The 13,916-nt window shown below is 52.0% G+C and overlaps 1 protein-coding gene across 1 annotated transcript; it reads left to right on the top strand.

The window, feature by feature from the left end:
- Window positions 1-7,613: 7,613 nt before the first annotated feature.
- LOC140249348 (rho GTPase-activating protein 32-like) lies at window positions 7,614-13,086 on the top strand. Its single transcript, XM_072330711.1, has 13 exons — window positions 7,614-7,679; window positions 7,808-7,930; window positions 8,075-8,152; window positions 8,337-8,418; window positions 8,900-9,043; window positions 9,478-9,580; window positions 9,741-9,873; window positions 10,134-10,216; window positions 10,582-10,689; window positions 10,953-11,098; window positions 11,582-11,783; window positions 12,082-12,227; window positions 12,551-13,086. The coding sequence occupies exons 1-13, from the start codon at window positions 7,626-7,628 to the stop codon at window positions 12,835-12,837; spliced, it is 1,689 nt and encodes a 562-aa protein (XP_072186812.1). The 5' UTR covers window positions 7,614-7,625; the 3' UTR covers window positions 12,838-13,086.
- The last annotated feature ends 830 nt before the right edge of the window (window positions 13,087-13,916 follow it).

The following is a 13,916-nucleotide window of genomic DNA, read 5'->3' as shown; positions in this document are numbered from 1 at the left end:
ATCTTACTGGCGTACAAATACAAGATGTATCTACAACTACCACCTTCTTCTATGCCTTTACACCGAGAGCCACGTTATACAGCAAGGAAGATAATAACAGAACTAAATGCTGAAGTGTTTTTATGTCTGATCAAACCTTGTATAGTCATCCTTCACCTTCTTTAAAAGGACTAAATAAAAAGACAAGGTGTTTTTGTTATTAACTCCCCTGCAAAGGACATTTCTCCTGTCACACCACATCTGCCATTTCTCCACTGAATACAGGAAACACTTATTAATTAAAATATACATTAAACCACCCACACTGGAATGGTGGTTTTTTTTTCTCCCCACACTCAAATGCTTAACTATGCTTTAAGAACAAACACTTATTCCTGTTGCTTAAACACTCAATACTTTTCAGTCACGGAAAGGATGATACATCAGTATTCAAACTATTGGAGAAAGCTTGCTTTAGTTTGCAAGGGACTAGCTAATTCTTTGCATTCATCATGGGGATTGATTCATTTAAAAACACCACTTTGAATCTAAAAACAACTAATTTATTTCATGCATTTAATAAGTAAGCACACAAACAAACAAATAAATAAATGTTACTCTTCTCTGAATTTCTATCTCAGAGCAAAAAGTGCCTAAGAAACTTCTGTTTTAAGAACTGCAAGATGGTGAAGATGCTGGTATTCCATGATCCTGTGTAACTAACATCCTGTGTAACATGACCAGATGTGAGGGTGGCAAATTGCAAGAAAGAAGCATCCTTTATTTCCCCCCCCACTTCCAGCATACTTACTGAGACACCATCTCCAAGACTTTGCCATCTTTTTCCACAGCTTCTCCACTGCTGACATCAAACTTATTCCTTTGGTCAGTATTCTGAGTAGAAATAGAATATTAAGACATTAACACCTTTGTACTTATCAAGTGCATCATTGCCTAATAGACCAGGTAACTATCCATGACAAGATAGAAAACAGGCTGCTCATGACAGATGCAATCACTTATGCAGTAAGTATCACATGCCCAGAAAAGTGCTGTAAAGCCTAGTTCAAAAAACCAATGTTGTGCTTGCTGCAAGGGGGGGGGCAGAGAGAGGGGGAGCTGCAGACACTAAGTCTGAGGAAACAAGGGGATGAAGGCCATGAAGATCAGGGTGGAACAGCCCCAGAGCAGCGTGGTGATTAGATGTCCGCAGGGCAAGCTGGAAGCAGGTTGGGGGGTGCCCCTCCCGCAGGGTGGAAAGTTGAAGGCGAGGAAGACGATGAGCCTTCATCCCACCCCCACCCCCACCACTCACTACGCAAGGGGGAGGGGCTGATGCTCATGGGGTCTCAGGAACGCCACGATCATACCTGCTTGATCTCTGCTGTGTGGGGATGGAGTTGGATTCCTAAGGCACTCCTGCAGCAGGAGCTGTGCTGCCATTGTGGATGGGAGCAAACAATCTCTCGCATCCTGGTGCTGCTCTCGATCAGCCCGAGCTTCCTGTCTGTGGTTTGTGCTGCTGTTCAGTGCTGTTTTTCCTGCTGTTTGGATGCTGCTCCCTCACACCTCTGTCCTCCCCCCGCGGCCATTCCTGGCTCCCAGCCCCTGACCGGTGTCCGCCCCTCCCCCGGCCTCCCATTGGGCAGCGGCAGCTCCGCCGGCTCTGATTGGCTGAGCCGCAGTGCGCGGGAACCAGCGTTGCGTCCCGGCCGTTGGAGGGGCGGCTCCACACAGAGCGCGGCTCCCGCAGCCCGGTCCGAGGCCGAACGGGACCGGCGCGGCAGCCGGGGCTGTGCGAGCTGCACCGGGACGGAAACCGGCACCACGGAACGAGTGCTGAGGACAGCTCCGCCGGAGTGCGGGGAGAACGGCACTGGTGCGGGGAGAGGGCTGGGGGGGGGGGAGAACGCGGTATGGGACTGGGGGGGATGGGCAGAGGGGGATATGGGGCTGTGTGGGGAGGGCCAGAGGAGGATATGGGACTGGGGGGGGGGGGGGAGAAAGGAATATGGGACTGGGAGGGAGGGGCAGAGGGGGGATATGGGGCTGGGGGGGAGGGCAGAGGGGGATTTGGGACTGAGGGGGTGGGGGCAGAGGGGGGATATGGGACTGGGAGGGGGGAAAGGGGGGATATGGAGCTGGGGGGGGGCAGCTGGGGAAAGCATCTCTCTGTGTAGATTGCTTCTCTTGGAGTTTTCCCTGTAAGCCTGTGCAGGTGTGCATTTTGCATTTGTTTTCAATGGTCTCTTTCTAAGTGCACCGCTCTAGCAGATGGTGGGGGTGTAGGTGTGGTCTATATATGTACATAGATGGGAATATAAGTATGAAAAAAGATACATCCATGTGTGTTCTGGGCTGCACTGAAAAAGGGGTGACCAGCAGGGAGAGGGAGGTGATTGTCCCCTCCTACTCAGCTCTTGTGAGGTCCTCTTGGCAGTACTGTGTCCAGGCCTGGGAAGGATGTGGAGCTGTTGGGGTTGGTCCAGAGGAGAGCCACTGTGATGATCAGAGGGCTGGAGCAGCTCTCCTATGAGGAAAGGCTGAGGGATCTGGGCTTCTTTAGCCTAGAGAAGAGAAGGCTGCGGGGAGACCTCATTGTGGCCTTTCAGTACTTGAAGGGAGCGCACAAACAGGAGGGGGAAGGGCTGTTTATGAGGGTGGATAGTGATAGGACAAGGGGGAATGGAAGTTGTGGATGCCCCATCACTGGAGGTATTCAAGGCCAGGCTGGATGTGGCTCTGGGCAGCCCGATATGGTGGTTGGCATCCCAGCACCCAGCAGGGGTGTTGAAACTAGATGATTGCTGCGGTCCTTTGCAACCCAGGCCATTCTATGATTCTCTGATACGGGGGGATATGTCTATAGGGTGGACAATAGGGGGATGTGCTTGCAGACACTCGTGCAGCCCTGTGCGCACACACACACGTGTGCAATTCCATTCTGGCTTTATGCAATCCTGTGTGCACTCATGTGTTCTCTATTGATTTCCCGCTGAATCCTCCGGTGGACTCGTAGTTAGGCTGGGAGTGAAGGGGAGCACTGGGTAGCTGTTTGTGTTCCCTGCTGTGTGCTGCAGGGTTGTGCTGGCAGCGGTGCGGTTGGTTTGCTTTTCCTTGGGAGGGTGGGAAGGAGCTGAGCAGGCCCGGTTCTTTTCTCCAAGGATTCTGATCCTCCAGTGTCACTGCACCAGGGAGTGCACGATCTAAAGGACTTCTGGGTTGTGATAAACTCGTATCTCGGCAGCTTCTATGATTTCAGATTGGGTGTTCTAGTGCAAGCAGTTTGGGGGCATGATTTATTGTCCTTGTAGCTAACGCAGTGTGGGAAATTTTGACCTGCTTTGGCTTGCCAGTGCTTTCCCCTGTCTTTACTTGTCTGGAGCCTCCTTGAAATGTATGCCTAATGTGGAAATATTTTCCAAGAAGGCCAGTGGGATCCTGGGGTGCATTTAAAGGAGCATGGCCAGCAGGAGAATGGTCTCTAGCGGTCCCTTCCAGATCCAATTCTGTGATTCTGTACTTGCATCATTGCGTCTTGCAGCAGTACAGTGTTTCAGAAGAGAGAAAAACGTGGCGGGCATAAACTGGATTTCAGCCATTAGTGAAGTTGTGCTGAGATCTGGGCAGACTGTTGCACCTGTGAATGTGTGCAAAGCCTGCCGACAGAGAGAAATAACTTCTCCCTGCAGGTTGAGCTTGTCTGACATAGGTCATTGCTAGGTGAGCTTCTGCTTTAAAGCATCAAGCTGTATAAACAAGGCAATTTTAAAAGCAAGCTTGCCAGTTCTTTTTTTACCAGTGATTTTTTCAGGAAGGAAGGCTTGGAGATGCTGTTTGCTAACGGAAGATGGAGAGAGGAAAAGCAGGAGAAAGGCATGGTGTGCATAGCCACCACATCCCATCTGCAGCGTTCTCCCCCTGTGCAAATGAGAAGCAGCTCAGCAAGCTTGGCCTGGGCCGTGGAAAGGGAGCATGCAAACGTCTGGACCAACCCCAAACGAGTTAGTTCTGCAGGTTGGTTGTTTTCTGCTGTTTGTCTCATATCCTGTTGCTCAGTAGTAGATTTGTTCATGTTCAGTGCCAACAGGAAACTCTCACAGCATTTTTGTTTCTGCTGTCCCAGTGCTTTGATCCCTTGCTGCTGGGATGGGGTGTTTGAAGAATGATGCATGTGTTGATGTCCAGCCTGGCTCTGAGGATGAGTCTGCATCCCTGGCAGGACTGAGGGTCGGAGCAGGCCAGGTTGAATCCAATGCACTTTGCTCTCGTTCTTAATGCTTGTTCTTGCGCAGGAGGGCAGGTGGTGAACCTCATGAGCCAGTGCCTGCAGGTGGGGTTTGCGGAGAAAGAGGTCCTGCAGGTCTTGGGTGACACCCATGGAACCATAGCGAGGCTGCATGGGTGTAAAACTCCGGGAATCGACAGAGGTGTGAAGGTGAGCTGTGGGCTCCAGTACCACAGGAAGGGATGTGTGTGCTCTGGGTTTGGATGCTTCTGTGTGTTTTAAGTGACTGAGAAACCGATGCTCAGTCCGCTTGCGTGTATAGAACAAGTGTAACATCCTTTCTGATGGAGTATTGTGAAAGGAATCCTATAGGATTGAGACCTGCCATTAAGCTTGTGGACATCATCCAGGAGTTGCGGATGAGGCAAGAAAAGTTGGGGTGAGAGAATGAGGCATTAGAACAGAAACTATCTTGGTCCATATTAACTCCTCCCTTTTTTGAATTGGAATTGATGTGGGGGTTTTTTTGTATAAAGAACAGACTGATTGTGCAGCTTGTCAATGAATTCATTCACGCCTGCTGATTGGTGCTGTTCTCTACAGGGAGCTGCAGTGGAAATGGACACTTGTGGTCCACTGTCTGGCCCCCTCCCGCGTGCTCAGATCAGCCAAGTTGTCAAGGCCTGGCTCTTGGTTGGTGAGTTGTGCCGAGGTCAGAGAGTTGGATTTTCTGGGCTTTGAGACACGTCTTCCAGTTGCACGTTGTGTTATTTCTGATGTGCTGACCTGTTGAGCTCCAGCCCCAAATGAGGATTCAAGTCCTACCACAGCAGGAATGGCTGAGATTGGAATTGGAATGCAGAAGGCTGGAGCCAGCAGGAGCAGGGAATCCATCATCCCCCTGTAGTCGGCACTGGTGAGTCCTCACCTTGAGTTCTGTGTTCTGATCTGGGCCCCTCACTGCAATGAAATCCTGAGATGTGTCCAGAGGAGACCAGTGAAGCTGTGAGGTGTCTAGAGCACAATCTTATGGGGAGCTTCTTATGGAACTGGGATGATTTAGTCTGGAAGAGAGGAGGCTCAGGGAGGACCTTATCATTCTCTACGATTACCTGAAGAGAGGTTATGTGGAGGTGGGGGTTGTCCTGCCATGTAACTAGTGACAGGTGTGGAGGGAACAGCCTCAGGTTGTATGAGGGGAGATTCAGCTTGGATGTTAAGAAAACCATCTCCAAATGGGTGCTCAGACGCTGGAGGCATCTGCTGGCTGAGCACTTTGTTGGGTGAGCATCACACTGCTGGAAAGCACGCAGCTGTTGTCTCTGCGAACAGCCCCATCTGTGGGGACTGGTGGCTTTTTCATGTTACCCTTGTGTTTCAAGTCCTACATCCAGTTACTCCTGCTGTTTGAAAGCACCATCTTAGAGGCAGTCTTGATTTCTCCAGCTGCGAGCTTTGTGCCACGGGAGCTCCCCTGCTTCTCCCACGGATGGGCGACCAAATGGAAGGCCCAGCAGAAGTCTGGGTAGGTGATATCACTTGCTGTTCCTTTCCCCACCCGTGCCAGGAGAAGCAGGGAATGGGACTGGGGGACATCCCGGCGGTTTGATCCTGCCTCAGCAGAACTGAATGGCTGTTCTGATCCACGTATTTGAACCTGAGTGGATCTGACACTAACGACAGAATTGAGGGGCCTGTGGGAAGAAACTGCATGTGCCACAATTTGTGGTGTAAGATGTTCTCAGAACTGCTGCTTACAGTGCCCAGAAGGCCTCCTTTTTGACAGGGAGAGGATTAACTCGGTTATTTTAATGAATCTCTTTCATTTCTGCTCATCTTTCATACTCCCTCTCCAAAAACTATCTGTGGATTCTCAAGTAGTACTTCTTGCTAAAGAGAATAGGCGTGCAGCCTGCACTTTCGTTTGCACAAAGGATCTTCTAATCACCTCTGTCTGTTTCTTTTAGACACTTAGGTGGAGCAGAGTGGAACACAGACTTGGGTGCATGTTCAGTCAGGAGCAGGGACACGTAATGCTCATCTTAGGTGTCTGGCTGACAACAAGAGCAGAGAGGTAAGTTTCAAAGGGTCGTGTGCCCACTTTATTTTATTTTCATTCATGATGCACAGAGGCGTTACCCAGACAAAGCGAGCATTTGTCAGCTGGACTTTCTAGAAATGACCTGGGCAGTGAAATGGGTTTGAAGCATCCCAAAGAGCTTTGCAAAAGAATGCTGAGAGTGAATCTGGCACCCTCCTTTGGAAACCTGCGGTGTCTGCCAGCTCTTCAGCTGTGCCCAAACACCTCCCATTGCGCTGCCACACCAGGACGTAATTCCAACCCCACAGTGAGTTCTGCAATGTTGTGGTGCTGTGTTGGAATCAGATGTGACCCCGTGGTCTTGCCTCCCCCCCTTGTGGGGGTCATGGTGGACCAGGCTGGTGGCTGTTGGTGATGTCATAAGCGGCTGGCATGAGGGGAGGAGCGGTGCGTTCTGTGTTCCTTTGTGGGAGAGTAGGAGTTTGGAGTGGTTGGTTTTCTTGTTGTTCTTGTGCCTTTAGTGCCTTTGTTTGAGTACCATCGTGCGCAGCATCCTGTAGGTAAGCTGAGCCAGCGTGGGATGGACGGGTGGGCAGCGAGGTGTTGAGAAGTGCTGGCTGTCAGAGCTCCCAGCACCGTATTGCTTACTCTTGAGCATCAGACGTAATTTTTCCCCATTAGACACGTTCCAAAGGGGGTGTCTGTAAAGGTGGCATCCGTCCCATGCTTCTTCCGTCGTCTTCTGTGCTCAATTGTGGAAGCATCGTCAAGTTGCTGGGCGGACAGGCATCCCGTAGCCTGAGACTCAGCATGTCTTGCAGCAAGTGGATGGGACGGTTGTGCTGTGTGCGTTATGCCATGGCTGTCTTAGCCCTGCTCACTGACCTGCTCTTTCTCTCTCCTCTGCCCACCCTCCGCCCACTGCCTTGGTGCAGCTTTTGCTCTCATAAGATCTGAGCAGGGTGACCAGGAACTGCTGCAGGTAGCCTGAGGTGATCTTGTTGCCAGGTATGTGCCATGTTTGTCCTACCACATTGTTTTGCATGCCGTGGGTTTCTTCACTGCCTTCCAGCTCAGCCCTCAGAAGGGTGCTGTCTAATGCCCTTCTGTCGCACTGTCAGAGCGCTCTGGGTGAATGCATCTGCTGCTCTGTGCCAGAGTCCCCATCTTCTGGCAGAGGGATAGCAACTTGGTACAATGCTGCCTTATATGCTGTCACATTGGAACAGACTGCAGCAAGGGGTAGTTTCTCGAACACTTGCCTATGCCGCAGGGTATGCAAGGGTAGTTCTGAAGAAGTCTCTCCATACTGTGCTGTGTGAATAGAGACAACAGAAGTGTGTTTCTGCTCTGTTCCAGCTTGTCACACCTGGTGTGATGGGCCTTGAGTGCAGCAAGATCAGCTGTGAGCCTGAGGTGGTGGGCACGGAGGTACAGTGTGAAGCTCTGGCTTGTCTTTGTTCCCTGTGTTGAGCCAGCAGAGGGAGCCGCAGATGTGCTCTCCTGCAGGAAAGAGTTTGTCCTCAGCTCCTGACCACAGCCTGTACTCTGTTTTGCAGGCTGATGACATGTGGAAGCCGCAGCTGGTGCGTGCGGAGTCATCTCTTAACGTTCCAGCGATTGCGGCAGCCCATGTTATCAAGCACTACGTCGCCCAGGGGCCGGATGAGCTCTCCCTGGAGGTAAGCAGTTCCAGGCGTTCCTTGCCTTGGGGGCTTCATTGGTGCAATGGCTGTCAAGCTTGAGGCTATTCTGCGGCGCAGAAGCAGGCAGTCGTTTGAGCTGTGCTTTCCTGCCACAGGAATTGACATTTCAATCTCTTGCAGGTAGGAGATTTGGTGAGCATTATTGCTATGCCACCAAAGGAGCTGAGCCCCTGGTGGAGAGGCAAGCGTGGCTTTCAGGTAGGCACACGCTTCCAACACGAGAGCCCAACTTCAGTAGAGTCTGGAATCTCAGCTTGGAGCTGCTCTGCCTGCACAGGATGGCTTCCGGACGCAAACGGTTGCCCTGTGTCAGTGACAGAGGACTTTCCCTTTGGCTCTGGGCTCGGGCTAATGCCCAGCTGTCTTTTTGTTCTTGTTACAGGTTGGGTTTTTCCCTGGTGAGTGCGTGGAACTCATCAGCGGAAAACTTCCCGAGTCCGTCGTCGATTCATTGCCAAAGCCAGGTACACATGTTACATTTGACAATGCGGGTTAGTAAAATGGGGTCGGAGCGTGGCTTTCAGGGGGTTCGTTAATGCCCGGGTTGAGCAAGCTTAGCAAGAGGACTGCATTAAGGTCCATGGGAACACGGAGAGATCTGGCCCAATCCCACTGTGTTTATTGTTGGGCTTGAGGAAGTCACAGAATCCTCCTGGAATGGCTTGGGATTGGAAGGTGCCTAAAGGATCATCCTCAGGCTCCAAGGCCCCTGCCTCAGTCTGGGTGCCCAGCCTGCGCATTTAGCAGGAGTCAAGAGCAGGCTGTCCGGGGCCCCTTCCGACCTGGCCTTGGGCACTTGCAGGGACGGGGAAAATCGGTTCTTGCGTGTCCTTGTTGGGAATGTTCTTCCCGTTGTTCCGTGCTCGGTCGAAGGCGTTACGCTCGGCCTCGTCCAACCGAGCCAAGCCTGAAATGAACTGGTTTCTTTGTTTTGTTTCTTTGCAGTGCCGAGGAAACGGGGCAAGCTCAGCACCTTCCTTCGCTCCTTGGTGAAGGCCCGCCCCAGGAGATCGGAGCAGCCGGAGCCAGCGAAGGAAGGGGTGTTTGGGTGTGACCTGGGGGAGCACCTTCTCCGCTCTGGCCGTGATGGTAAGGAACAGCCCATTGCTGAGATCTCCCTCCACTGGGCATCTAAAGATGAAAGGGAGATCATATCCAGCAATTGTGTAAGCCTGAAAACGCAGGAAGCCTTCTGGCCAAAGAGAGCATCCTGCAGCCTTTTCCGAGCTCTTCTGGACTTGAGATTGGATTCCTCCATTCCCGAGGGAGCTGTGATGGGACTTGCAGTGTCTGTGGCTTTGCCAGAGTTACTTTCTCCAGGCTGTTGCTAGGTGGTGGCATTTCTGGAAAGCCAAGAACACGTCTCTGTGCAGTTTCCTCACAGCTGTCTCTGCCAGCTTTCTCCTTTAAGGAGGAAGCAAGCGGTGGCCCGGCTGGGCTTACTGGGTGGGATGTGAGAAGAGCACGGGCTGAAGCAGGACTTGAGTAAGAAGCTGAGCTAACCGCTGGCTCTTGTTCTGTAGTCCCCCAGGTCCTGCAGAGCTGCGCCAAGTTCATCGAGCAGCATGGCGTGGTGCAGGGGATCTACCGCCTGTCCGGCGTTACGTCCAAGATCCAGCAACTACGGTAAGAGTGCTGCGACTGACACAGCTGTCAGCAGGGGCACGTGCCATGCTGCGGGCGTTCAGAGGAACCCCTTCCTTTTCTTGACTGTATTTGTTGTGGCGTTGGACTTGCTTTCCTCTTTCTCAAAGCCCTCTGCCCAATCCTGTGTTCTTCTCTGCAGCCATGAATTCGAGTCGGAGCAGGTTCCCGAGCTCAGCGTCCGAGACATTCACAGCGTGAGCTCCCTGTGCAAGATGTACTTCAGGGAGCTCCCAAACCCTCTGCTGACCGAGCAGCTGTATGGCAAGTTCTCGGTAAGCTCCGGGCAATGTCTTGGAAATGACACGTACCTCTTCCCTGGGCGTCCTGGCTGATGGTTGCAGCAGTGCCCCAGCTCCGAGGTCTTATCTCTGTTAGCCCCATGAGGCATGTCTTTGCCACCTCCTGCCCTTGGCTGATGCCACTTCTGGTGGTGCCAGGAGGTGCTTATTTAAGCTATTTGCGATGCTTGCGAGAATTCCCTTCCCTTTGCTATTCCCGCCTGGTGTCTGAATCCCTTCCTGCCTTTTTCCAGGACGCTGTTTGCGCAGCTACAGAGGAGGAGCGGCTGCTCAGAATGCAGGACACCATCCAGCAGCTGCCCGCTCCTCACTACAGGTCAGTGCTGCGCTCGGTCTGCTGAGCTCAGCCCTGCTGCCTTTCAGAGGGCCATGATGCGATTCCAGGTGTTGCCTCACGCTGGCAGCATCATGCCTGTGCACGCTGAAGCGGCTGAAGGCTGCGTCGGGTCGGTTGACTGGGTCAGTTCCTTGGCACGGGGGGCACGGTTGGTGCAGCCGATGGCTGCGGCTGTGCTGTGCTGGGGCTTGGTGCTGCAGCGTGGTGGCACTTAGTTAAGTTTTACCAACTTCCTATTCGGGGACGGTAGCAATGACAACAACCAGCATGAAGTGAGGTTTGTTTTGTGCACTGCAGCACGGCTTGCTTTTTGGTGCTGAACATCTGCCCCTCTTGTTTTCCAGGACGCTGGAATACCTTATGAGACACTTGGCGTCTCTGGCCGGGAACTGCTCCGTCACCAACATGCACGCTCAGAACTTGGCGATTGTGTGGGCTCCAAACCTCTTAAGGTAAACTTCTTTTTCTGTTTCAGCACAATGCTTACTTCTGCTCTGGCCCAACCCCAGGGGCACAATTTCCAGATGACAGTTTCTAGTCACTTGTTTAGCTGGGACTGCTGTGTCCCTGATCATCCAGGAGAATTTTGTCAGTGGCATCGCTGATTGCCCACTGTGGAAGTCTCCTGAGCCCAACTTGTCAGTTTTTGCTGCAAATTTCAGACTTGGGGAAACGATCTTGGGGAAATGACTTGTAAGATCTGCCTTTACTTCAGATCCCAGCAGAGCCAGTCTGCCTGCGCCTATGGAGAAGCTGCCTGCATGGAGCTGCAGACGCAGTCGGCTGTGGTGGAGTTCCTCATCAGCCACACAGACGTCCTCTTCCCCTCCACATCCACACCAGCCGTGGGAGAGGGAGCAGGTGAGCGTCTTTCTCCATTAGCTTGATGTTGATCTGACACCTTGATCCAAGCCAGGCCTTCTCCAAGACCTTTGAAAATGCTTTTGCTGTCGAGGAGACAGCAGGCTTCTGGGTTTAGATTAGAATATGGTGCCCCGTTCCTGGATCCTGAGAGTGTCCAAACCCATAACTTACATGGAGAAAACCGTCACAGCTGTTAAGATGTTTTGCAAGCAGGTGAAGCTTGATTGAAGTGTGGCAGCAAAGCTTTCTGAGGTCCCTGCCCCTAGTTTTTCTAGGGTTTTTGTTTGCCTGTTTTGATACAGTGAGCGGCTCTTAATTGTGGCTGTGTCCTTTGCCACGAGCATACCTCTGAGCACACGGTTACTTTGAGCTCCTCTTCTTCCAGTGGCTCTGATAAGCAAGTCTGAGAGAAATGCAGAACTGGGATGGCTGTGCTGCTGCTTTCTGATCCTCCCTCTTACCTGTGGTTTCCCCTTGCAGGGCACAGTTCTCTTGCTGGGCCCAAGTCTGTGTGGGAGTCTCCTCCATCCACAAAGCTGCTCACCGTGCAGGAGGCTCTGGCAGAGAGGAGAGGCCAGAGCAGCTCTCCTGCTGCAACACAGAGCAGCGATGTCGAGGTGGAGGAAGGCCCCACAGCTGATCTGAGGAACTTCCACACAGTCCTTGATTTTCCATCTGAAAGGTAAAGAGGACTTCCCTTTCCAGCCCCTATCATCATTGGTCGGGTGGGTTTTATTGGTTCATTTTTTGTCCATTTTATATATATATGAGCCTGCCAGCTCCTGTCCTGTCCGGCTGTGGAGCCTTTGCTCCCATGCTGCGCATCTTGCTTGCCATGGTTGAGAGGAATGTAGCCAGCAGGACTTGAGGGCTGAGCTGTAGGAATGGAAGCGTCCTCTGCAACTGTCGTCAAGGGCTCGGAGCAGCTCTTCCCTCACCCTGCACCACGACTGACAGCATGCTCTGTTTTCTCTCTCCAGACCAAGTGTGCCCAGCAAGAGGAAGCAGTCACCAGCTGGCAGTTGGCGTTCCTGCTTCTGCCTGGGCAAACCATCCCCTGCAGCCGAACGCCAACTGCCGAGCAGTGCCAGCGATCCCTTAGAAGCAGAAGTGTTGGTCCTGGCAGGTAAGGGTGCAAATGCAGCTTTCAAAACACTGCTTGTCAGCAGCACAGGTAGGATTCATGCTTTCAGTGGGCTTGTACCTCCTTCTGGCGTTCGAGCCCGTGCCTGACATCTTTGGTTCACCCCTGTCTTTCCCAAATGAGTCTCTTGTCAACACAAGAGCTGGACCTGCACGAGGATCACTGTCAAGACAGTGACACTGTTGCTAGAAGCCTATTTGCTTCTGCCCACCACCACTACATAGCCAAATGCCAAGGACCTCTTTAAAGCATGATTCATCTTGTGAACGTTTGACACTAACCGCTGTGCATCTACTCCTTCCTAGGTGACCCGAGCCCTTGTGTTCCCCGAAGACGCCGGGCATGGGACGACAGTGCATCCTGTGCTTCCATCAACACAGAGCTGCTAGGAAGCACAGGGTGCTGCATTTCAATCGACAGCCTTCCATATGGCTACATCAATGCAGAGAAGAATGTCATCCAAGTGCAAGCCCTGATTCATCCCATCCCTCCGGAAGCTGCTGACCTGAGCCTGCCAGACACCACCGGCACCAGCCTGGACTGGGACCCAGTGCAGGGGTCCCAGGACAGCCCAGGCCAAGCACAGCCCTAGTGCCCCGACAGCAGCACCACCATGCAGGTTCAGGTCAGCATCAGTGAGGAGAAGCCGAGCATCTTGGAGGGGGACGTAGAATGAGACCACCAGTCCCAGCCTCCAAGCAACAGCACAAGCTCTGAGCCACCCTCTCCTCAACAGTAGAGGATGAGTCCCATCTTTCCCCGGATCTCTCATGTCCTCCTTTCTTCGATTGAATAAAGGCACCCTCGTGAGTGAATGTGAAACGGAAATGTGAACTTGATGAAAAAAAAAAAAAAAAGAAGAAAAAAAGAAAAAAGAATTTAAAAAAGAAAAAGAAAAAATACACCAAAAAGAACTTAATGATATCCTTGGGCTGCATATAAGCAAGGTACTGCCAGCAGATTGAGAGAGATGTTCCTTCCCCTCAGTTCAGCACTATTGAGACCACACATCGATCGATCATCGTGTCCTGATCTGAGTTCTCTGTTACAAGAATCATACCTAAGGGAATCGAACAGAGGGCTCAGAAGATGATAAAGGGACTGCAACATCTCTCCTATAAGGAAAGGCTGAGAGAGCTAGGACTGTTAATCCTGGAGAAGATTCAGGGGAGATCTTATCCATGTGCAAATATGCTGAATGGAGGATGCAGAGAATGGAGGTGATCTGCTCAGTGGTGCCATTGCCAGGACAAGAGACAGTGGCTACAGCCTCGGAGAGAGAAGGTTCCATGTAAACAATCAATAAGTGTTTGACTGCTGAGGAGATAAAAGCATGTGCTCTTGAAATGAGAAAGGCTCAAACAGCAGACTTGAGGGTGCTTTTCCAGTTTTCTGGTTTGTGAAGACCCATTTATTTTCTTCTTGGAGTTGAAACACAGACTGAAGCCAGCAGAGTGCATGAGATCCAGCAAGAGGAAACACAGATGAAGGCAAATAAAGCTGAATTCCTCAGGTGATCAATTCTGCCTGCCAGAAAGCACAGTCACCAGCCTGGACTGTGGCCCGCTGCCTTTGCAGTGCAGCCCAGCCCAAACACAGCCCGAGTGCCCCAACAGCAGCACCTCCAAGCAGGACCAAGTCAGTGTCACCGAGGAGAAGCCGAGCCCTTGG

Source organism: Excalfactoria chinensis, chromosome 3, assembly GCF_039878825.1.
Source record: "Excalfactoria chinensis isolate bCotChi1 chromosome 3, bCotChi1.hap2, whole genome shotgun sequence".
Classification (NCBI taxonomy): Eukaryota; Metazoa; Chordata; class Aves; order Galliformes; family Phasianidae; genus Excalfactoria; species Excalfactoria chinensis.
Note: the sequence above shows the minus strand (reverse complement) of the source record. Positions and strands in the feature narration are given on the sequence as shown.

Bases quoted from the DNA above. Each gene is read 5' to 3' on its own strand.
- LOC140249348 (XM_072330711.1), top strand. From the start codon at position 7,626: ATGGGCCTTGAGTGCAGCAAGATCAGCTGTGAGCCTGAGGTGGTGGGC. The intron at 7,680-7,807 runs GTACAGTGTGAA...TCTGTTTTGCAG, and splicing joins CTGAGGTGGTGGGCACGGAG to GCTGATGACATGTGGAAGCC. The intron at 11,099-11,581 runs GTGAGCGTCTTT...TTCCCCTTGCAG, and splicing joins AGCCGTGGGAGAGGGAGCAG to GGCACAGTTCTCTTGCTGGG.